Source organism: Antedon mediterranea, chromosome 5, assembly GCF_964355755.1.
Source record: "Antedon mediterranea chromosome 5, ecAntMedi1.1, whole genome shotgun sequence".
Taxonomy (NCBI): Eukaryota; Metazoa; Echinodermata; class Crinoidea; order Comatulida; family Antedonidae; genus Antedon; species Antedon mediterranea.
Window position 1 is genome coordinate 6108704 of NC_092674.1, and position 25343 is coordinate 6134046.

General features: G+C 32.6%; 2 protein-coding genes across 5 annotated transcripts; both read left to right on the top strand.

Annotated features, from left to right (window-relative positions):
• The first annotated feature begins 1095 nt into the window (after positions 1-1095).
• Positions 1096-16299, top strand: LOC140050513 (arfaptin-2-like). 2 transcript variants are annotated; one of them, XM_072095743.1, is made up of 5 exons: positions 1096-1169; positions 4706-5022; positions 10481-11024; positions 11813-11987; positions 12890-16299. In XM_072095743.1, the coding sequence occupies exons 2-5, from the start codon at positions 4719-4721 to the stop codon at positions 13040-13042; spliced, it is 1176 nt and encodes a 391-aa protein (XP_071951844.1). In that variant the 5' UTR covers positions 1096-1169; positions 4706-4718; the 3' UTR covers positions 13043-16299. The 2 variants fall into 2 exon arrangements, with proteins under 2 accessions (XP_071951844.1, XP_071951845.1); XM_072095744.1 differs by having other exon boundaries at positions 4706-4893.
• A 1344-nt stretch (positions 16300-17643) lies between these two features.
• Positions 17644-24954, top strand: LOC140050512 (uncharacterized). 3 transcript variants are annotated; one of them, XM_072095740.1, is made up of 11 exons: positions 17644-17805; positions 18186-18229; positions 18902-19009; positions 19123-19185; positions 19570-19678; positions 20243-20543; positions 21631-21807; positions 22400-22585; positions 23060-23424; positions 23575-23683; positions 23931-24954. In XM_072095740.1, exons 1-10 carry the CDS (start codon positions 17659-17661, stop codon positions 23677-23679), a joined length of 1605 nt encoding a protein of 534 aa, XP_071951841.1. In that variant the 5' UTR covers positions 17644-17658; the 3' UTR covers positions 23680-23683; positions 23931-24954. The 3 variants fall into 3 exon arrangements, with proteins under 3 accessions (XP_071951841.1, XP_071951842.1, XP_071951843.1); XM_072095741.1 differs by having other exon boundaries at positions 24738-24954; XM_072095742.1 differs by having other exon boundaries at positions 18905-19009.
• The last annotated feature ends 389 nt before the right edge of the window (positions 24955-25343 follow it).

The following is a 25343-nucleotide window of genomic DNA, read 5'->3' on the forward strand; positions in this document are numbered from 1 at the left end:
AGTAAAACACAGTGCTAAATTGCTATGTGAATGTCATATATCATATTATTAAATGTTTCCTATTCTTTATCATTGTGTTTTACTCTAACCAAATTGGTTATTGTAAAACACAGTGATAAATTGCTATGTAAATGTCATTTATCATATTATTAAATGTTTCCTATTCTATATCATTGTGTTTTACTATAACCAAATTGGTTATAGTAAAACACAGTGCTAAATTGCTATGTAAATAATCATTATTATTAAATGTTTCCTATTCTTTATCATTGTGTTTTACTCTAACCAAATTGGTTATAGTAAAACACAGTGCTAAATTGCTATGTAAATGTCATTTATCATATTATTAAGTGTTTCCTATTCTTTATCATTGTGTTTTACTTTAACCAAATTGGTTATAGTAAAACACAGTGCTAAATTGCTATGTAAATGTCATTTATCAAATTATTAAATGTTTCCTATTCTATATCATTGTGTTTTACTCTAACCAAATTTGTTATAGTAAAACACAGTGCTAAATTGCTATGTGAATGTCATATATCATATTATTAAATGTTTCCTATTCTTTATCATTGTGTTTTACTCTAACCAAATTGGTTATTGTAAAACAGAGTATATTTTACTTCAACAACATCGCCGCAAAATTGTTTATACGTTTATTTTGATTGGCTAACTAAAGTACGGTCTAATGAATATTGATATCAGAAGATTCCCTAGCTTAGTGAAAAAGTTTTATTACCAAAAATATGCTGATTACGTCACTACCGGAAGTTGTAGTCTAGCATGATGCAGACGCAATTGATTATGTACGTTTGTTAAACATATAAAAAGCTGTAAATTACCACAAAACGACAATAGGAAAGAATTCAAAGAAATGTCCTACGTGTTCAAAATCATTGTTTTAATATAGTCTGTATGTATAACTAACAATTGACCTTGTGGAAGAGCGTATAAATTTAATTTAAAGTAAAACATGATTTACTCGCCAATTTGGTATTGGATATATAGCTCACATTTCAACACATGGCAAAGGTCAACTTTGTCGTCTGCTCTTCTTGTTTTAACTTCCAGGTTAAAGTTAAACAACACCCGGATGTGAAGAGGTGGCCCATCACTTTTCTGTTTTTACGTACTGAGAATCCTCAAGTTGCTGAGTCGTGGCCTAGCTAGTAAGATTGTTATTATGGTGTATCTCTCTTTATTATATTAATGTTTCATTTCTCTGCTACTTCTTAATGAAGAAAATCATAAATTTAGCTGTAAATACAGTTAAATATCAATGTAGAGCTCGGCCGGGCTGGAGGTAGCAGCCTGGCGGCGGCGCGCAGCGGTAGCATGACTCATGAGACCGGACCATGTCCGTGTCTCTCTCTCAGCAAAAAGAGTAGGCTGGTCACGTACGTCTGCTTTCTGATGTGCTGATGAGAAAGTGGGTGGTGAATATAGTTGATTAAAAATATTGCCTATTTAAAAACTTGTTTATTTTATTCCAGTTTGCTATTTTTCAAATGTAAAATTGTTAAATGATAAATATTATTATTCATTGATCATATCATGTGTACTGACTGAGCTGCTCTGTGTGTGGAAATTGGATATACAGTATTTTATTTTTATATGTTGTTCCATTTCGACTGTCCATAGCCAGTGTTAATCCAACACCTTAGGCCAAATAAAAAAAAAGACTTGTTAAGCGTCACACCCTCATAAATTTTCAGGGGCGGGGGGACGGTTTTTTTTTTTTTTTTTTTTTACTTTTTCTGGAGGTATAATTTTGTGCGATGGACGTTTTGGCCCACTTTTTTTTAGGACGAAACGTCAAACTTTTAAAATGCGAAATAGAACAAAATTGACTATGTATGAAATATTATTGCCGATGACAAAATTGAGTTTTGTATTGTTTAAATCCAGACGTAATTAAAACATTAAATTTAATTGCCACCGAGCGAAATTGTAGGCCCTAGGCTAATCCGTCCAAACTGCCACCCCCGCCTCACTCATCGGCCATGGTCCGCCGTCTCTCGCTCGACTCATCTATCTAGGAAATTCCCTATCGCGAGAAGCATGATGTTGGTCTCAATAATACTAAATAGTGGGCTGATTTTGAAAACGGCTTACGGCATTTCTTAAGTGAATTTTTATTCAACGTATTCATTCTTCTTTGATGAATCCTTTGCCAATTGCTGTGTAAATCAGTATTTAAAGTTGTGATGAAACGCATCGCCGGGCCCATCGCCCAACAGGACCCCGTGGTGTGCCGATCTCGAGCGCGAGATCATCGTAAACAAAATTGGTAGAGTCCATTATGTATGGGGTGTTTCCTATTTACGAACCTATAAAAAACGCGCTTCGACCACTGTGTAGGCAAAATATTTATTTCGTTAAATCCCTAAATTGATAATCGTGTATTCTGTAATCACGTGACTGATGATGTAATCCTCAGCGACGTACTAAATGCACATGATTTAATGTGTTGGGGAAAAAGCTTGCTGTTTACCACATTACATGATTCGCGGTGCTATTCGCGTTTCCTTGACGTAAATCGGCGGCGTGTAAATGAAACAATTGTTTTCACCAAATTGCCGTTGTCGACATAGAGCGATCGGTGGCTAGCTAGCGTGGCTAAGCTAAGAAGTACAGTACGTATTTTTCAAAAATTACACCAGCCTAGCAAACATTTGCTAGTTTTGAAATTTTCAACTAGCAATTATGAAGAATCTACTAGCAAAATGCTAGTTTGCTAGCGTGAATTTTGAGCCCTGCTCTGGAGCTGGGCCGGGCCGCTGAACTTTCCGTTGTATATGGGTAAAAAAAAAAAAATAAAATAAAAAGAGAGGCGGCTGGATAATCAGGAGCGGGCGGTGACGCTTAACAAGTATGTTTTTTTATTTGGCCTTAGTGCAATATTTGATACTTCATACATACAACAATGAGCAGATACATTAAAAAAACTGCATGTGTCAGAAGAAGTGTACCACTTCGTAACTGTAATTGTAAATTCCATGCATATTTTTGCAGAGTTATATTTAAGTGGAATTTAGACGATTGCTTTTTAAATTGAAGAGTAGTGTGTATACCAGACAAATAACAACGTTATAGATAATATAAATGATGTAGTTTCTTGTCAAACTTGACGATAGTGAGGATAATGTACTGTGTGTTGTATTTATGTTTTTTAACCATCAAATTTTGCCAAAACTATCTTTTTTTGCATATATGTTTTAGATCAATACCAGCACTTTATAAACAATCTTAAAATTTACATTCTATAAAGATAATTATCATAATAGACATACAAACTAAATATACAGAAAGTATATATTATGTATTAAATGTATACCGAGGTGTACAGTAATTTCCCAAATGATCATAAACGTATTATTAAAATTGAATGAACTACATAATCCTTCGTTCAATATACATAGAAATATTGATAAACAAGAAATATTTCTTACAAAAAACACCGCTCATATCACGATAACTATTTTTATATGCATTTCAATATTTACTGTATCAGCAAATGATTTCAATTTCATAGACTCTTTTTTCCTAGACGTGCTTTGGGGTGTACACATGCCTAGTCTGAGTTTTCAATATCCATTTTTTCAGCTGTAACTATAAGCTCTACCGCATGATAACTGTTTCCTAATGATTCCGTTGTCTTGAATATAACTGCCTAAAGGAGCGGCGCTAAAAAGTACTGTTGAATTTCACCTATGGTTTTACAATTTTCCTTTTATAAAAAGGAATAATGCCCCTATTATTTAATGGTTTTGTCTTGCAATTTTAATTTATGAGGATGACCTTTTTTTAACTGTACATATTTTTTTCAACTTTAAACCAATTATTCTTTAAATTATTATTGAAATTGTGAATGTTGATCAGAAATCTAAACAAACAGTTGGTCTAATAGAGCTACAAAGTACATATTTACCAGCCATTAAATTCAAACAAAACACATGTTAGAGGTTCACGTCGTTCACATGTGACCTGGCATCATGTTCTGATTGTTATCAATATTTTTATTGACATACACAAAGCCTTACAAATTAAAATTAACAATAGGAATAATATGAATATTTAAATTATTAATATTTTTCATTACATTCATCGTTAAAGAAATAAATCAGAAATAAAACAGAAATACTTGTTGTTTTCTATTTTAAAGCTCTGTCTACACAATCAAACTAGTTTGACAAAAAAAAAGTCTAATGTGCCCAAATTTGGTAGTGATATACTTTAAATATGATAATGATATGCTTAAATATGGTAGTGATATGCCCAAATATGGTAGTGATATGCCCAAATATGGTAGTGATATGACATCATCATGTCCATATTTGGGCACTACACATGGTTTTGTCACATAAAGTTTGATAATGTAGACAGAGCTGTAGACATGAAGGATTGATTCTTTAGTTAATTTCAATCCGTAGTATGTTCTACAATAGAGTTCTGTCTATAAATAAAGCCATAGAAATAAAAAACATAAATAAATATCAGGGCTTAATAGTAAGAAAAAAAATGAGGATATTATTTGGGATTGTGTTATTGTTAGCTTTTCACGGAGAGGTTGATTAAACATTAGGCTTTGTGTATTATGTATGACATTGATTGCATGGATGAATTATTGTTTGAAGTATGTGATTGTAATTAGGTTTTTATTAAATTATGCTTATTAATATTTATTTTCCACTTTCAACAACAGAGTATAGTAGCAAATGACAGATCCAAATTTCGCAACAATGTCAGGTCAACAGAACGGAAGTCCTTCGGATCAAGAACTCGACGATACGTTTGAGCAAGACCTACGTGATATGCTTCGTGATGGCCCATCGCTATCCGACACCGCATCGAACATCCAAGGAGGAAATGTCACCGAGAGTCCTTTTGCAGGTATAGACTTAAATAGCCCAATACGTCCACAACTACAGAGCCCTGGCGCTAGTCGGGCACCCCACAGGGCAACGGGTAGCAGTACGGTTGGCTCACGACTTGCTGATGAAGCTTCGCAAATGTCAAAAGGTTAGTATTATATATTTTATTTTATTATTTTAATATTAAACTTTACACCCTGTCAATTATGCTAAATGTCAAAATAATAATTTAATGTATTTATTGATTCTGATTCATTCACATATTATCATTCTTCTATTATTATTATAGAAATCCAATGAAAGATTTTTTCAAAATTTAATATAAAGAAATTTATAAAGATACATGTTATAGTACCTATCACATAATAGCACATTACTACCATATTTGGGCACATCACACTTTTGTTTGATAGTGTAGACAGAGCTTTAGACTCTTATTCTGAGTGTAGTAGTCTACAGGGAAATTATTAAAAAGCATATGGTTTTATAATTGCAATGACACATTGGTGTATTGTATCTTTAAGATCTCAAAAGAGGTACTGTATGCTAGTTGCCATTTATTTCAATTTAAAATGTTTATCGCATACATTTTTTCACCATAAATCTTGATCAATTAGATTTTTAAGGGATTTTTTCAAACTTACTCATTTTGTTAATCAAAATTTACAAGACAACCAACATTTCTATTCACTTTTTTATGGCAATTTAAATGTTTTGTGAAAAATATAAAAACAATGGTGGTACAGTATACACTGTAGCCGTAATAGCTTATGTAGAATCCGGGTTCCGGGGTCATAGGTGAATGAGAGATACCACGCCGTGTAACGAGAAGTATCAATCCTAAGTGCTACATTTTAAAGTCTATTGTTTCATCTTATAAACTTTGTCTTAGTATATTTGAGTATTGTTGTTTGTCCAAGAACATTACAGCTTAGTTATCCTAGGAGCCAGGGTTCGAGTTGTTGTTTAGTATAGCCATGTCTATTATTAGTATTTATACCACAGACGACTCGATTTACAAATGTGTGTTCATTTCTTGCATGCTGCTGTGTACTGAGAATAAAAAAAGGAATGTATTTCATTAGTAGTTGTAGCTTATATTTATAATTTATATGGAATTCTTAAAATTATAAAGAAGGTATGCAATCAGTGGAGTTTTCAATGCGACATACATTTTACAAATTCATGTGAAATTATGGAAAGTATTATTTACTGTAGGTTGTTGTCTGGCATAAATACTGTAAATTTGGCTTTATATGTTTTGTTGTGTAGGCTTTTTTAATGCAATTATTATTAAAGATGTATTTTCCCCCAAAAACATGAAAAAATGAAGATTATTAAAATCAAACTTTAAGCCATTGTGCAGTTTTAATAAAGTTATTCACTTCTGTAAAAAAAAAACATTACCAAATTATTTCACAAAAAAGACAAAATAAAGTGTAAATTTTAACCAAAACCCATTGTCTGAATTTAAGTATTTTTTTGCTTTAAATTGCATTTTTTTCAGGTAAATAATTGTTGTTTCGACACAGTTTTTGGTAAAAATGAATAATTATTACGTGACATTAAAATGGCATATTCAACAAAAAATTTGTTTAGGAGGACAATACAGTATTTAATATACTGTACTGTAATTATTATTAAGCTTTGAGATAATTGATTTGTATGGTTATAACCAAACCTGACTACCACCAAATTTGGAATAAAAATACAATTTTTTAGAAAGGTTTCTTTTATGATAATGACCATCTACTGTACAGTATAATCCATTGACTAAACATTAAAATTATTTAATAAATGAATGAAATTGTTTTTACATTATTAATTTTTAAACAACATAAAATCATCCATGCACAATTTCAATCATGAATCGTATGTATTTGAATACAGTATATTAAAAATATAAATACTGGATATGCACCTACGAAGTCTATTACATAAATAATTATTAATTTCAATGGATAAAATCATCCAGTTAATGAGTTACTACTGTAGGTCTTTTTGAAAACAATTAAAAAACCAGATGAATATTTTTACTCACCATTTAATCACGTGACAAAATAAATAATTATTTTAAAACAATGGATTACTGTATATACAGTAAACCATTTGTCATCAATATTCATGAAATTTATTTTGCTTTGTGTTATTGATTGCATATTACACAGTTGTTAATTTTTGTGCTCAGCGATCAAAGTTTATGATAGAACTAGGAGGAGATTATCATTTGTAGGATTTAAAATTAGCATAAAATCAATAACAAATACTGTCATCAAGTCACATCAAATGATCATACTGTAACAGTACTCGCAATAATATTGGTTGTTCTAAGTACAGTAATATTAATACTAGTGAAAATATAGGAATTATTACGTTTGTTATCAACTGGTACTGTACCATTACATCTGTATGTTACGTGTTATTGAACAGGGTAGGAGTAATTCTTTTATTTAACGTTTATTTAAGAAGTAGGAACGTAGTACTAAATACTATACAGTATGTTAGCGTTTGTTTTTTTGGCAATTTTTGTTCTTCGGACCGCATTTTGTTGATTCTAGTTCCAGATTAAAGAACTTGGATTTAATGCACTTTTATCACACTGGCATTTGAGCCTTTTTTGGATGTACAGTCATCATGAAAAAAGGATAACAATTTTTAGTTTGCACTTGACTACAAATGATGTAATAGGTCGTCGCAAAGCTAGATCACTAGTATCAGCTGGGACTTGAGTTCTTTTCTTTTTTTAAACCACCCACAGGGCATGTTGAGTTATAGAATGATTGTAGAAGTAGCTATATCATTTTGCTATCCAATACTTTTATTCTTACTTAATTTATTATTATTATATAATTTTTATTGCTTAGGTATTGGTAGATTTTTTTTTCTATTTTAACCTTGGGTTAATATTTTACTGGGAAAAAAAAGAGTTTAGTAAGGCAGAGGTGATTTATGCTAGACAATGTGTTAAGCGATCTATTCAGTACAGTAACTAATAAATATAGGCTAGTTTTATATTATTTTGTTGTGACTGGATAACTGTATTTGTAAGCTTTAATAATACTAATAGTGCCAATTTATGTGTAATATTCAGGGAGCATGGTTTAAAGATCTATCTACACTATCAAACTAGTCCATATATGGGCACAGTACATTTTTTTGTTACATAAACTTTGATAGTGTAGACAGAGCTTAAAGGCATCTGAATTTTTCTCTAGCCTATTCTTCTACTCCTTTTCACTCTGTCTCTGCTCTTTTCAAATTTAAAATTGAATTATTTAATATTATATACACATACTTTTAATTTTTTTATTGATGCTTTTATTTATATTTGTTTGGTGTCATAGACGTGAAATGGATAGAATTAATTATTTGTATATATTTGTAGTTTTACAATGACTTTGTTTATTTGATAAATGAATGAGGGCAAAATATCATTCCATATTTCCTAAAGCTCTGTTTACACTATCAAACTTTATGTGACAAAAAAATGTGATGTGCCCATATATGGACATGATGATGTCATATCACTACCGTATTTGGGAATATCACTACCGTATTTGAGCACATCACACTTTTTTTATCAAACTAGTTTGATAGTGTAGACAGATATTTAGTGTCAATCATTTTTACATATTCTGCTAAGCAACTGTATATGCCTTGATGAATATCTCCGATAGTACTGTACAGTACATGCATAAATGATAATTTTATTATATTGTTCTGTAAAATCCAATATTTTCACGTTTTCTTTTCAGGATTTTTTTAAAGTCTGAGCCAACAAGTCCTGACCCAAGAAGAAAACAGCCTTGTAGACATCATTGACAATTTTCAATGCCGCAGAGAAATCAAATCAATCTTTTAGTGGTTCATATTTTATCAAAGAATTAATCATTGTCATCATTATCATCGCGTTTGACCCACTGCAGCTATTATACACAACATCTCATTCTTTTCCATACTAAACATATTTAAATTAAATCCACTTTTTCAAATAGTGTTTTGCTTTTTTTTTGGAAAACAATAAAAAATGTATCAAAAAAGATATGTATGTATCAAAATCGCAAATTGCTTTCTGCATAGCTACCACATTCCTCTTTGATTACAAAATTCTGAAAATTAGTTACTTCGATTGACTACATTATAGCTGCCGAAATTTGCCTTCCATCCTTAATTATACTAAAACGAAGAGATTATTGTCAATGATTCCACAAGGGGCCTAAGGTACCTTATGTCATAAATTATTGTTAAACAGCATGATCAGTATAACATGGTGTTACCCCTCCTTCTCACACAAACATTTGATAATCATGCATGTTGGGTTTATTATTTTTATATAACATATGATATGTAATAGAGTTTCCCATTCCTTCCATGATTTTTTTTGTTGCATAATTTTTCCCAATTCCAATTTGTGGGTTTTTAATGGGATTTCCCACTTCTTTTTTTTGTGGGTGTAATATGTGGTTTCCCATTTTTGTGTATGGCTGTGTGGTGAAAATATTTTTGCACTGTTTTTAATTGTTTTGTCATTCTTTTGCATCAACACCGTCTTCTTATTGTCTCTTAACTGCTCTTATCATTTCTACATTCCCCTCTATTCCCATCCATCCTTCTCATCAATTCATTTAATTTACTGTAAAGCTCTGTCTACACTATCAAACTTTATGTGACAAAACAAATGTGATGTTTCCATATATGGACTTAAGTCATGTAGTGATGTCATATCACTACCACCATATTTAGGCATATCACTACCATATTTAGATTTCTCTACTGTGTGCCTTGTTATTCTACTCCTTCACAATACCATCTGCTTTTTCATATTATCTGTGTTTGCTTGTTTGATGCATCATGTGAGGTAACCCTGTGATGTGTTGAAGCTCTTTATATTAGGTTTCTGTAAGTTGCCCTTTTAGGACCTATATTAGGTAGGTTTGAGAGTTGAGCCGAATACAGAAGGTGCATGTGGAAGGTCGTTGATGCAGGCCCCAGTTAGTAGCTGTTTAAGGTCACTAAATTTGAACCTACTGTATTGTTTGTTCCATGGTAGCATGTAAAAATCATTATCTATGTATTTAGGTTTTTTAAGCAGGGCTCAACATAATTTAAGTTGTGAAAAACTTGAATGAAAGTGACTCTTTTGGTCATTAAGCTAGGCCCTCAGAAAGCACCTTGAGAATGAATACTGATAACCTTAAATGACTACTGTAAAAGGGTGTTGTGATCTTGGCATGAATTCTAACATGGTTGAAATATGATAGTATGGTTTGTTTTGGCATGGTTGTAAATTGTAATGACGGTTGTGTTTTTGATAATTATTCATAAATGTTGGTACCCTGTAATTTGCTGTTAGAATTTGCATTTCTATATATTACTGATAATACTCATTTCCATAATTATATATAATATACATTTTAATTAAGGTGCATAATGTAAAAGTATATATTATAAAGAACGATATATATAGTATTTCCAGGATGTAACTGTGTGTTATACCATCCCCTTCTTCCCCAGAGGATGTGGAAAATGTGTTCCAGATACTGGGCCTAGAAGGTTAAAGCTTAGTTGCAATAACTAATTTATGTCATTTTCTTATCTTATTGCAGCACCACCACCTCAAATGGGACAAGCAAAAAGCTCCCCAAATACAGGCAACTACGCTGGAACTGGTGGAGGCTTCGCGGGCCCAGGCGATAACGGCGACTCAACGTCAGCTCTAGCCAAGGCTAAGTTTGACTCGTTCAAGACATGGAGCATCTCCACCTACAAATGCACTCGTCAGATGCTATCAGAAAAGTTGGGAAAAGGATCCCGAACCGTTGACCTACAGTTAGAAGCTCAGATCGAAGTCCTCCGTGACACCCAGCGTAAATATGCAAATATTCTCAAGCTATCACGTGCGTTGACCCATCACTTTTATCAGGTCGTCCAAACCCAACGTTCACTCGGCGATGCTTTTGGCGAGTTAGGTCAAAAGTCTCCCGAATTGCAAGAGGAATTTAATTATAATTGCGAGACACAGCGGTCTTTATGTTCAAACGGAGAGACGCTGCTAGGAGCTTTGAATTTCTTTACTTCTAATGTTAACACACTGTGCAATAAAACAATGGAGGATACGCTGATGACAGTTAAGCTATATGAATCTGCTAGGTAAGAGTACTATTTGAAAATGTATAGGCATAGATTGAATAATTCCCGATGAGGTGGCACCTGAGCAATCTTTTGTCATAAAGCCTTAACTAAAAATGTAATGCTCAAGATAGGAATTTTTTTTAACAATTTTTAGGCACTCCCTTCTTCTCTCTCCCCTCCCCCTCTCTAGTCTAGTGGTTGAGCGGTTAAGGCAGGGACGCCACCGCAAACCATAGCTATACAATCGGCACAGGTTCAAGTCACTCCCTGACCATTGTTCTGGTGGTAAAAGTCTTCTCGGATAAGGACTTAAAACTGGAGGTCCAGTGTACACATCTGGCTTGTGTGCACTTTAAAGAACCCAGTACATCTTTCGGAAGAGTAGGGGGTTACCCCTGTGTACTGGTCCATTAAGCCCCTGTCGTTGTGGACAGCAGAAACAAGCGCCGTTTGGTGGCAGCACTCTACACGAAGGGTAGAAAGAAAGTTGTGGTATGTGTCGTCCACACCTGTGCGCAATTCAGTAGGCTGCAAATCACAGGTTACCCCTACATAAAAATGCAATACCTGAGATAGGACATTTTTTTTACAATTTTTAGTGGCCTCCTTCTCTTTCCCCTCCATATGCTATATAGAGCTCTTTTAAACTTGCTCATTCTATCCATCTGTCCCTCAGTATTTTGATTATTGTTCGTTTTCATGAGCTTATATCTGTCGGCCTACTTCAATTGCTAATTGTACAGGCACCTTAAGCATAATCTAAACTATTAGACATTGGCGCTAATTTTTTAATTTTCTCTTTTTAGAATTGAATATGATGCATATAGGGTAGACTTGGAGAGTTTACAAATAGCCCCAAAAGATTCTACAACGCAAAGTAAGATCAACGAAGCCAGGACCAAGTACGACAAGCAGAAAATTAAGTTTGATAAGCTCAGACAGGATGTTTCGGTGAAACTTAAATTCCTTGAAGAGAATAAGGTAAGATATAGGTCATTATGAGTCACAGTGTGAAAGGTGTCTTAAGCTATGTCTACGCTATTAAACTTTATGTCACAAAAATGTTCCCATAATATGGTAGTGATATGCCCAAATATAGCAGTAATATGACATCATCATGTCCATATATGGGCACACCACATTTGTTTGTCACATTAAATTTGATAGTGTAGACAAAGCTTTAGGTGTGTTTGGGATTATAAGGCTCTACAGCAGCTGTTTCAAACTAAAAATCAGTATTTCCTCTATCACTAAAGGTTCAATGAAATATACTAGTTTTACTGTAGCAACTGTAAACGATTGGTTTTTGGATACCAACTACTATCCTAGTCGACACTAGAGGACTTTACAGAAGTTCATAATCTCAAGCAAACAAAAAGTTTCCAAACTTTTAGTGTACGCCATTTGATAAACAAACTGCAGAAAACTAATCTGCTAAAGTTAGACCATGCACCTACAGGACTACCTAGTTTGCTGAAATTTGTGAACTCTGCAAATCAAATAACAGTCGTGTGATCCTCTTCAGATGGATAAAATGACTAATAACTAGTGCAGACATAACACATTTCTGGCAAAGTTTAGTAAAGTTCTAGGTCTAGTGTAGACTAAACTTAATAATAAAATACTGTTAATAATATTGAATGCTATGTAAATAGGGGTAGGTTGTTTACAAAATTATTATGTGAATATGTAAAAATATAAGAATAAGATGGATAAAATGACTAGTACCTATGTAGACAGACATCACAACATTCTGGAAAAGTTTTCTTGAGTAGACTAGTCTTAATTATGATAATATTGAATGCTATGTTAATGAGAGCAGGCTGTTTAAAACATGAAATTAACAATAAGAATGATTTAATTTTAGAAATTTCTTTTAATAGGTGAAAGTGATGCATAAACAACTACTGTTATTTCACAACGCTATCTCGGCTTACTTCTCTGGAAATCAACAAGCGTTGGAGGCGACCTTAAAACAGTTCAGTATCAAATTACGCCCACCTAGCGAAGTTCAACCATCGTTCTTGGAGCAGTAACAACAAATGTACTCAATACTTTCATGTATATATTGTTGAATCACTGCAAATCTAATGCTATTAGCTATATGAATTATGAGTGATGTTGTATTGTAAGAAAAACTGGCAAATATGACTATAGCAATGTATGTTTGCTTGTTCGTTAGTGCCATGTTGGTTAGCTCTGTTAAACAAAGTATAACCCTTATAACGCCCTCATGTAACAATATACCTTTTATCAGCCTTGTTGTATTTAATTCATGAATATGATCCTGGGAAGAGTATATGTGTAATTTCACTCTGAGTCCCTGATATAATCTAAGCCTAGGATCTGCTGACCAGATAGTCCTAATGTTCAACTCTAAGCTATTCCATGTAAAGCCAGTTAATTGTTAGCAGTGATTGAGAAATCATATCATTGTTGTATGTATCTAGGCAACCCAAAGATTATTTAACAGTGATCATTTTTAGTGGTATAACGCATTTTTGTGATACTCTTTTATTTTGCTATTAACACATGTTAAGAGATTTACGTTAAAGCCTTGACCTGACAACGCATTGATTTGATAAATAAAGATCGTGCGTACCGATACGTAAGGTACGTGCATGCTGGCTAACTTACCCACAATGCCTAGTCATGACGCTTTCTTATTTATTCTAATGGTTAAATATAATTTTGCGCCTACAATATTTCCAAACAAGTTGCGTATAATTATGCTTTGATAGAACCTGTATGTATTGTCATGATAAAGTGATTGTGTATTTATTGTCTATTATTAATCTAGAATAAGAGTTTTTAATTAAACTATAATAAAAAGATATATAATCTGCTAAATTGTGAAATTGTATAATAAATGAGATTGTAGTTGTTATTTAGTAATTATTATAAATGTACATTTTAATTATCAAATGTTGTGTATTAGTTGTACAATTTATTTTTAAGAATTATCAATGTTGGAGTAGTAATATAATGATTGTTTAGTAATTAAATAAGTGGAAATTTTCTGAAAACACCTACTTTGTCAACTCAACTTAATTTATTGAATGTTACTTTCTGATTTTCACACTTTGGCTCAGTCACCAGAACTTATCCTTATAGGATCACTACCTAAAAGCTGATAACAAGGCCCTCTCTAAAAATGTTTAAGAATGGGGGTGAGGGATGATGGTCCTAGTACCCAGTACGTTCTGCACCCGTAAGCTCTGTCTACACCATCAAACTTTATGTGAAAAAAAAGTAATGTGCCCATATATGGACATAATGATGTCATATCACTACCGTATTTGGGAACATCACAGTTTTGTTGTCAAACTAGTTTGATAGTGTAGACAGAGCTTTACTTTAGTAAACATGAGTTTTAATTGATTGATTTAATCAGTAACTGTGGAATGTATTGTTAGCCAACAGTAACAAATATAGATTATTTTTATTTATAATAATTTTTTTTATTTATAGATTTATGCATATTGTACTCCAGTGCTTTCAAATTGTGTAATATTATACTGTAATAATGCCGAGAATAAACAAATGAAAACAAATTAATTGACACAAGTTTTTAAGTTTTAACTTTAAATATAAAGGAAAACACAATACCACTTAAGTGAAATATATTTCTCCTAAATACTACTAAGTATTTCACATAAGCCAGTAAATGTTTTAACTTTAAGCATATTTGTGGTAATTAAAGGACCAGTGGATTAGCACAGTATCCATATATTCTTAAGTGAGATATGTCCCTTAAAAACATAAGCCAATCTATATTTATTGATTCCACTTAAGTATATTATTCACATAGATAAGAGAATTTTTAAAAACTTTAATGGCGTTTCCCCTACTAATATCCTAAGAATGTTGAATGCGGCCACAAGATCCCAGTTCATACTTATATCATGTGACCCATAATACATTATCCAATCAAATGGCGAGAATCAACTTAGTTGTCTTACAAACAATGCATAGAACTTTCTACACAAAATGTCTTGGATAGATATTTAATAAGAAAATATCTTTCTTTTTATTCTTGGACCATAAATTTGATTTAAACTGTAAAGTATGTCTTTACCCTAATAACTACAGAAGCTGCCATTTTGGTTTTTTTTTTCAAATAAAATAATGCTTGTTCTATTAATATTGCCTTATGCTATTTATATGTGTATATATATGGTATATCAAATCTTCCATAAAAATGATTTTATTCAAATATATGTAGTGGATATTATGTATTCAATTTTAAATAGGTTAAGATTTTGTTTGTATTTACAATATTTAGTTGAATACCTGTCAATTTTAAATTGATTTTTTGTTCATCAACACATCAGGATCTAAAGCTCTGTTTACACTATCAAATATCAAAAATACAAAATAGTGATGTCATATCAGTTTTATGCTTATCACCACCATATTTGGGCACATCACACTAGTTTGATAGTGTAGACAGAGCTTAATTATGGTCAAAGAAAAAGTATTGATAAGTCTTTGTTTATACAGTAATTGCACAATGCACCTTTACAATTTTTTCTTTTCGTAAAATCACAATCAATTTGGGTGCACTGATGTAGCATACATTTAAATTTCATGTTTGTTTTTTTATGTATAGTTGGTGCTGCATGTTTGTGTAATTTTTGCTTTTCATAGATAATAAATATTCCTCTTCAAAAGTGTTTTTATTTAATTTTGTTGTGGTTGTACACAAAATGTAATATTACATATATATTTACTAAGATGGTTGGGGGTTGAGTACAGTGTTGACAGCAATGAACAATTCTATACTGTATATATACAGTATATCATTTTTGTGAACTTTTATTTTCTATTAAAAAAAATGTTTTAATAGGGAGCTTTCGATTTGCAATGACCAACAATCTAACTAGGTCAGGTCAATTAATGTGTCGTCCGTCGTTTTATGAACCTAAACCATCAAAACAGTGTAGAGGTGGGGAGCGAGGAACCATTTTTTAACGAGCACAGTGAATTAACATATGACATTCGTCGGTCGTCGCAAATTGGAAACTCCCCATTAATAAGTTAATACCCAGTGTGCAGGTTACAGTTGTTTTCTTGTCGATGTCTTTCTAATTATAGTCATCAGTATGAGTTGGTGTTAGTAAAACGTTACCATTATATATTCAATTTAAGCATATAATAAACTCAGATATGAAAAATTCTTTTTTTTGTCTTTTATTTATTGAAGAAATCTATTATTAATATTATGCAAAAAAACATTTTTATTCAACAATCCCTATGGAAGGACTATCAGAGTTGACATCAGAAGCTACGGAGAACTGTATGTGAACTAGACTTCAACCAAGTCTTTTTTATGTTGTTACTCCTCTGCGCCATGTTTTGATATTTTTGTCCGAAACCAGATCCAGCTCAAGTATATGTATGACACGCCATGTGTGACAAAATGTTTATATTTTTACCAATAAGTCAAATCACCATATAGAACTTCATCTACCACCTGTGAATTGATGCAAATCAATTTTGCCATTAGTGTTTGTGGATGTGACCTGCTACTGACTTCTTGTGTATGTCCTTGGATAAGATCTATAGTCCATCCTCTGACTCATCCTTCTGATGGGATGTCAAGTCATTGGTTCTTGATAACAGGTGAGAATGCTGGAGTGATAATCTTGGATTCTCTATGGTTATGTAGATATATGAAAACATCAGGATCAGTAATGACCAATAATTGAACACTATTTTCTGAATCTAGATGAAGCAAGTGCTGGGTAACCGTAATTAATAATGTAATGTACAAGTAACATTACTGTATGTTGTCTGCAGTGGTCTGTACATTTTTATTTCATTTTTTTGACAACTGATACTATAGACTGTCTTGATAACAAACAGCTTCTTCTTCTTTCCTCTTTGTTTAATACATGGTCACGGTGCTTCCTCTCTCTCAATAGTTGTTACAATGCCAGACCTCTGGTGGTGCTTTGTACTATGTAGTCATCTTAGTTAGACAATCAATTTGCAAAAACTAAGTTGTCCGAGACTGAACAGCTTCTAAGCGATTAACAATATAATTGGTGGTGTCTATAAAACGTTCAACGCAGTTAACAAGACATGATTCTGCCTTTGTCTCCAGTCTTGCGCTCAATCTGGTGTCTGCCAGACATCGCTCCCAACATGTATCTGTAAGAGAATACACAAGTTGAGTAAATTTTTGTTTCTGCGACTCTTTGTTGATAAAATGAGCTAATTCAGGGTCCACTTGACCATTTTGTTGACCACCTATATTCATAGTTGTTGATATCAAACTCAACTAATCATCAAATCCTAGGAATTTAAAGAGAAAACTGGAAAAAGAAAATTCTCTTTGGGTAGTCTAGCAGTAAAGTATAGGCTGCTGCTGTTGCTCTATTTTTCCACAGTAAATGGAAAATCTACATTATTTTTAGGGGTGGCTACAAAATAATAACAAAAATGTCTAGATCCAATTGTCAAAATCTTACACCAAACCACTTTAAAAGTAAGACTGATACTGTATGTGCGATAAAAATGTGTTTTATTAAAGTTAACAAATTTGAATGATGTATTATTGAACCATATAAATCCTTTGTAAATCTTTTTACCAGTTTAAAAATAGACTGGTCTGTTGCAGGTCAAAGTGCATGCGTGTTTTTGCAGTATGTTTTTTGAGATGGCTGACGAAGAAAAAGATTCAAGTACAGAATTTACACATTCAGATGCCTTATTTGTTAATGAAAGCGGTGAATGTATGCGATTTTGTATAAGACCTTGTTCGGAAAAAGTTAGAATACGGAAATTAATTGAGGTATGGATAATACATCTAATATATATTTAATTCGTTTGCTAGTCTAGCGAGCGAGCCTTGCTTCTTCTTGACACATTGGACATTCAGCCGGGAAAATTTGAATCTGAACCGGACATCTGCCTTCCTCCCGCCCTAGGAAGGCCTAGATTCATTACCCTACTACTAGGCATAGCCTATATATTCACAGTTAATTTCTTGGTAAAATAAAATGTTGGGTTGCTAAAATGAATGTATAGATAGGCCTAGCTAGGCCTATTCATAACATTTCTAGGCCTACCTCTAGGCCCTATCCTTTTTTATTTTTATGTCATCATGACATGATCATGAGTTTTTTGTTGTTGTTGTGTTGACATTTCCATTTTTCAATTTTGTTTTTGTAGCATGGTGGTGGAATTTTAAGTGCGTGGGCTGAAGCCTCGACCATGTAAGAAATATTATTAGGATATATTAATATATCACTGAATCCGGGACGATTCGGCCATCAACTTTTGATGCCCAAAAGTGGGCCGAAAAGTCTCACTTTAGACCAAATTTATATACATTTTTTGTAGTATTTATCAAGTTTTTAAAGGCGTTTATCCGTATTTGGCAATTTTGATATAATATATATAAAATAAATTACTAAAAAAATGTAATTTTATATTCAATTTATTACTTCGAAAGCTTTGTTTGCCAAGCGGCCAACAGAGGGCGTAACTTGTTTACATTGTTCGCAGGGTTAAAAAATGATCATTTTTGACAATGTTTTCAAAATGTTTGCTTTATTGCATCTTTATTATGACAAGTAGTACTACCCCATAGTCTCTTTGAAAATAAAGTTTGGGGGAAAAACCCTTATTTATGCTTATAAAATCATAAATTAATGCATATCAATGCCGATAAATATAAGTGTGCCGAATCATCTCAGGGCCGAAATTGCCCCAGGGCCGAATCGTCCCGCTACCATTATACTCAGCAGTTGATCAACCCCTATTTAAGGGACACCTCTAATTAAAGGGACTTTTTATTTTGTCTTGATGCTTTCCCCTTTAAATAGAGGTTCTACCTATCTATACTGTATTTAATACTAAATGTATTTTATTGCACTCTGATACAGTAGGTTACATGTAGATGGAGATCCATGCTATAGTGATGGTTATTATAAATCAACCTTTATAGATGATTGCGTTAAAGAAAACTCTCTAATGGATTTGGAGGACTATGAGTAAATATTTTTTTTTATTATATTGATTATTATTTGCAATACTTTATCTATTTTTAATTGCCAGACAAATTTGCAAACTTTATTTGCAATATGAATTTTTTTGTTTATTGCAGGGTGGAAAATGAAAAAACCAAAGAGCAGTCAAAAAATCTTATTATCAAAAAATTTCCACGATTGTAAGTATGTGATGATGAATATGTATGATAAATATGCATTGAATATATTAGTTTTACTAAATGGAAAACAAATTAATGGTGATATTTAATGGTACTATTGCATGTTCAGCTTTTGTTGGAGAATTTTGTGCAATGTAAGGTTGGTGACTATAGTGTTCGGCTGACAACCTGTAGTGTGTGCTGTCTAAAGCTGTTCTACCCCCACGGTAAATCAAAGTGCTGCCTCTTTTAATGGCCTAGCTTCCCGATTCAAGATGGATGTGGTTGAGTGGTTTAATTGAATAATTACTCAAGTAGAAATATTCTCTCCATTCAACTCATAAACATTTATTATTTGTATACTATCCCAATAGGATAAATTATTTTGGGGTTTTTAATTTTTAGACGCAATCCATACACTGAGGAAGAAGACAGCGACATTCTTATGTATGTGGCTGAGAGACCAACTTTTTTGAATGGTAACAGTATTTGGAAAACTATGGAAAATTCAAAGGTAAATTTCTTGCAGTACCACAAATTCCATGATTACATCACTGATTGTGTTTAAAATACAAATAGTGGAGATGTAGCTTGGTGGTTAACATGTTTGCCTTCCAATCATAAGGTCCTGGGTTCAATCCTGACCTAGTACCAGGGATTTGTAACTCATAATTCCATGTAATATGTTTGATTTAAATTAAATTATTGGAAAGAAAGCAATAAAAAAATTAATAAAAATAATAATTTACTTATTTTGGTAAATGAAAACAAATGTAAACTTAGCATGTTTACAATGCATACATATGTAAACTAATTATTGCGCATTATGATAAATAATTGCTTACCTTACATCTGAAATAGGTAAGCATGATGATTTAAAATAATTATTTGAAGTTACGTTGTAATGTATAGTCTAGTGCATTGTTTGTACTGTAGCTAGCTGTGCAGATATGACATCGTTTATTTGACGAAATCGCGTCGGGGGAGTCTTAATGGTACGTCCGTCTTATGCGTCAAAAAATTGGACGCATTCTTGACACTTCTGGTCGGTCCTGCACATAGAAATTATTTATTTTAGGTTACAGATCATCCATGGCAGTCAATGAAAAGCAGGTTCCATCATCAACTTAAAGACCGCTTGCCAGAGTTTATAGAGATAGTCAGAAAACAGAAGAGTTTAAATAATGGTGATTCTTCATTTGAGAATTGTGAAGATATCTCATGCGACGAAAAAGATAAGACGAATGACACAGAGGAAGATGATGAAATTAAGATGCCATCTACCTCAAAGAATCAGCTAGTGATTGTGGACAGTGAAAGTGACGGAGGAAACTGGATTAGTGTTTCTCAACAAACGGGAAGCACCACAACATCACATGGTTAGTTTTCATAAATCTTTACTGTTACTTTTCTTTTAGCTGTCTTCTTCTGAAGACACATGGCTGTCATTGACGGATAATAGGGACGAAACAGGACAGTTAGGGGACTACGACGGACATCCTTTGTTTGCTAGAGTCAACATAGCCGTTTTATTAGTTACGCACCCTTGCGCGAAGACTGGCAGTATCTCTCTATGTACATTATTTCTAGTCGTTATCCGAAATGGGAAAATTGCAACTTTATTGTCCTCAAAAGTTAAGACAACAGAATTTTGCGTACTTGAGATCTACGTTTATACCATGCTATACACTTTTTTTTTTACCTTTTTTTTTCACTTTTTAAATGAGAAAACCGCCAAAGTGACATTATAGCAAATTGTCTAACAAACTAAGTACTGTACCTCTAGACAGAGAGGTCTAGAGGTACTTAGACCATTTTATGTAGCATGTTCACCAGAGATGGCTTAACATCTCAGTTTGCACCGAACATAATATGAAATAAAATAGAAAGATTAAACGAGACTTACCTGTAAGTTGAAGTTTGATCACTATTTTATGAATATGGTGAGTGAGGTGTAAACTGCCCTCCTCGCCCTCCCATAAATAGGTTGTATTCTGTAGTACAGAGTACGATATTGTAATGACGTTCGATGCATTTTTTTTCTCTGGTTCCATGATCCAGAGTTAAAATATGACTGGTTACTGCGCATGCGCTGGTTCGGGATCTTTGAGAATTGTGAAGAAGCAGCTAGAAAATCATATCTATACTAATCAAGGAAAACCTATGTAAAGGGTCTTTCACAATCCAACATCAACATTTCGTTTTCGCGGGGCTATGCGCATATCGTTTGCCGCATAACCACATGGAGTGTTGTGAAAATGAAACATTGACGTTTGATTCGTCAGACCAGAACAGGTGTGAAAGACCCTTAAATCATGTAGGGACATAGCTTGTTCCAAGATTATTATTATTATTATTATTATTAATATACTTTTTAAGTCAGTTGGAAAACAAATTTAAAATGGTTAAAAAAAAATCAAAGTTAAAACATCTAAACAAACATCAATTATTTATAATTGTTCTTAGAACCTAATAGTAGCCCACCTGACCACAATGAGGAGAACACTGAAGATGATGATGATGCATCCATGGTTACCGCTGTTGAAGAATTGAATACACCATCATCTGCAAAAAGAAAATTATTCAATTTTTACAAGAGCAAAAAACCTATTTCCCAAAGATTAAGAAACCGAATAGAAAATGGTGAGTTTTTAATACTTATGTAAAGTTTGATCAAATTTCTGGAAGAAATTAAAATATAAACACATGTTCCTAAACAAGCATAAATTTATTTTCACTCAGCGATCCTCCATTCCTCAAAAAAGTGTAGTCGGTCACTTAATTGTGTATGCCTCTCTTAAGCTCTGTTTCACACTATCAAACTAGTTTGACAAAAAAGTGTGATGGGCCCAAATATGGTAGTGATATGCGCACATATGGTAGTGATATGACATCATCATGTCCATATATGGGCATATAATTACCATATTTGGGCACATCACATTTTTTGTCACATAAAGTTTTATAGTGTAGACAAAGCTTTAGGTGCAGCACATTCAGGTTCAGGCAGGCATAACACAGTCTTATTGATATAAGTTTACTGGACAGAGTTGTGCCAGGACATTCTGTCTTATCATTGTGGAACATATTTCAGGTTAGGGAAACTTGTACGTGCTACCTTTACTCTTTTTCATGATAGCTTTTTTAAAAATATTTTATACACACTGTCTCGTTGGGTTAGGGCTGTGATTAGTAAGCTCAGAGTTATGATGTGACTAATTTTGTTTTTTCACAGTATCAAATATCCAACCTAGCGATAACAATGCTGATAATGGTCCTATGGTTACGGATGTTGACGAAATTAGAACACCATCTTCAGCAAAAAGGAAAAAATTAAGTTTTGAAATAAATACTGTGGGAGAAAGTGCGAAATGCATATCTCAGAGAACAAGAAGCCAAAATAAGGTCAAAAGTCCAAATCGTGAGTTTATATATTCTATAATGAACATTGTCGACAAAATATTGTTCTTTTTTCAATCCAAATTGTACTTGTGGCTTTAATATTGCAAATCCGCATCATTTCTTATGTTACTACCCTAATTATAATACACAAAGAGATATTCTATGCTAACTCAATTATTGAGGATATCTTTGCTAAGGATTTTTCTTTGACGTATAATTTTAAATTTTTAAGCGGAATTTTTATTTTTGGATCTGATCTTCTTCTACTCATGATTTATTGTTTTATTATGTATACAATTTCTTGTTAATTCTGGAAGATTTGATTGATGTATCTGTTAGTTTCTTTGTTGTTTAAGAATATTTGTTATCTGAGGCGCCTTGAAGCTAAGGTGATTTCACCTTGTGATAAGCGCCTCTGTAAAATATTGAATAAAAAAATATATATATATTTGCATTTTTAATTAAAAAGTTTTTATTTGTTATTGTTTTTAAGAATCGCATAGCTCCAGATGTAAGAAAGACATAGAAACAAATGAAGATGTAGACAATAATTTAGTTCTAATAAATAATAACAATGCTAACTCTGTAAATGGACAGACTCCGCAGAGGAAGGCAAAAGTAGGGTGGCGAGAGAGCGACGAAGGAGAGAATGATTTAGATTCAGAAGGGGAGTTGGTAGATGGACAAGAGATAAGTGATGCAGATAGTGGAACGGAGGTTCATACAGATAGTTCAGAGGTCGGGGAAGGTCAACTTGATGACGAGGAGAGTGATGAAGAGGGGAGCGACACAGGGAGAGGAACAGAAGAAGAGGATCTCAATGAGGACACATTAAAGAAAATAATGACGGATGCTGAGGTTAGTTTAGTAATATAATGAATCACATGTGTTGTAGCTCGATTGGTATGTTACAATATTGAGAAATTGATACTAATGTTATTGTGCTAAATTAGGTGATATCATTTGTATCTAAAATAGTTGTTAATTATTTTCTACTATTTCTGACAGTTTTATATGGAAAGATATGGACTCACAGAAGCTGAAGTTCTGTGTGTATATCACAAACATAAATTTAAAACAGATGAAGTTAGAACATGGTTTGAAAGTTTTTAAAGAGGTAATGTAATTTCTATTCAATTTTAAATATTTTTTAGATAGATATCTTTAATTAGATTTAAAGCGCTGTGTATATCAGACTTTGACCAAAAAATGTGATGTGTCCATATATGGACCTGATAATCTCATATCAATAACATATACTGTAATGGGCATATAATTACCATATTTGGGCACATCACACTTTTTGAGAAACTATAGTGTAGACAGAGCTTTAAATTACAGTCTATAAACATATTTCTTTTCAGTTCAGGGCAAAGCTAAGCTGACTTGTGTAATATGTTAATAAGATGTTAAACAAGAGTAACCCACAGTGGAAAGGCATTTTAATACTATTACTGTCATCTGTTTTAAGCTAAAGAAACTGGATTAACATACTGTTAAACAAAATGAAATCAGTTTTAATATTTAATCACAGAATACAGCCACAGTTTATTTTTATATATGGAGTTTTTTTATTTTTGATGACCTAATAATAATAATTGATTGTACAAATGATTTTGGTTTGGCCATGTTATCCGAACCATTATTGATTCTCATTCAATATAATGAACGTGGATTTGCAACACAAATATGGTAATTCTATGCTCATATATGGACATGATGATGTCATATCAATACCATATGTGCACATATCACTACCATATTTGGGCCCACAAACCTTTTCTGTTTTATTTAGTTTTACTTTTCTTGGTTTTAATTTTTTTTTTTGGGAGGGGGGGGGGGGCTTTTAGCGATTGACTAATGCGGGATGGTCATCATGAACAAAATTGGTAAAGCTACTTTCATATCGCACCCGGATTCTGTTCGCCGCCCTCATAAAAATATCGAGGCCGTTGAGCGTGCGTTCACATCACATTTGGTTATCTGTTGTCAAGCGAGGTCATTCATGCTCACTGCTGATTGGATGACAGAAAAAATCATGCGATTTCAGAAAACAAATTGCTTCTGTATCCACTGTACATTGGAGACCGAATCAGGTACGGATTTAAATTGTACAAATTTGGTGTGAACTGCTTTACCACTGGACACATTTTCCACAATATTTTTTTCAGGGCACCGGACCGAATTCAGGCGCGATGTGAATGCAGCTTAACTTGAGACAAATGACACAATGCAAATTTACATAGGTCATAGGTCGGCTTTGTGAATTATAATTTATTATTACAACAGATTTGATAGTTGCTGTCTTCCATTTATAAATGCATGTTCCAGTGTTCTAAATTTGTGACTACTACAAGAAAAATATTTCACTTTATATATCATTGTTAATATCGTTACTGTTTTATATGTTTGTGTTTTGAATAAATTAATTTAATATTTAAAGATAAAAGTGCTTTGTTAGTTTTGTTGGAATGATCCACTGAGTCTATTTTAAACCGATTCAATCAAATGGAAATGGTATACAGTAACCCTATTGTGATTATAAAAAATATAAACTTTAAAATATACCAAACAAATAAAAAACTGGATTAAAATTATTAGCAAAAAATATTTTTTGACGTAACAGTTTTATTTATTGTGTTTCCTTCATTAAATATATATATTGATATTCTATTTAATAAATTAAAAAACAATGATTTATTATCAATTATTTTTGTTTAGCAATCTGTAAAAATGTTGTGCAAATATGTATATACTGTACTGTATAGTATTAGAGT

Coding starts and splice junctions, on each gene's coding strand:
- LOC140050513 (XM_072095743.1), top strand. CDS start 4,719: ATGACAGATCCAAATTTCGCAACAATGTCAGGTCAACAGAACGGAAGT. Junction 11,025..11,812: donor AAGCTATATGAATCTGCTAG/GTAAGAGTACTA, acceptor TTCTCTTTTTAG/AATTGAATATGATGCATATA. Junction 11,988..12,889: donor AATTCCTTGAAGAGAATAAG/GTAAGATATAGG, acceptor TTCTTTTAATAG/GTGAAAGTGATGCATAAACA.
- LOC140050512 (XM_072095740.1), top strand. CDS start 17,659: ATGTTTTTTGAGATGGCTGACGAAGAAAAAGATTCAAGTACAGAATTT. Junction 17,806..18,185: donor GAATACGGAAATTAATTGAG/GTATGGATAATA, acceptor TTGTTTTTGTAG/CATGGTGGTGGAATTTTAAG. Junction 19,010..19,122: donor ATGGATTTGGAGGACTATGA/GTAAATATTTTT, acceptor TGTTTATTGCAG/GGTGGAAAATGAAAAAACCA.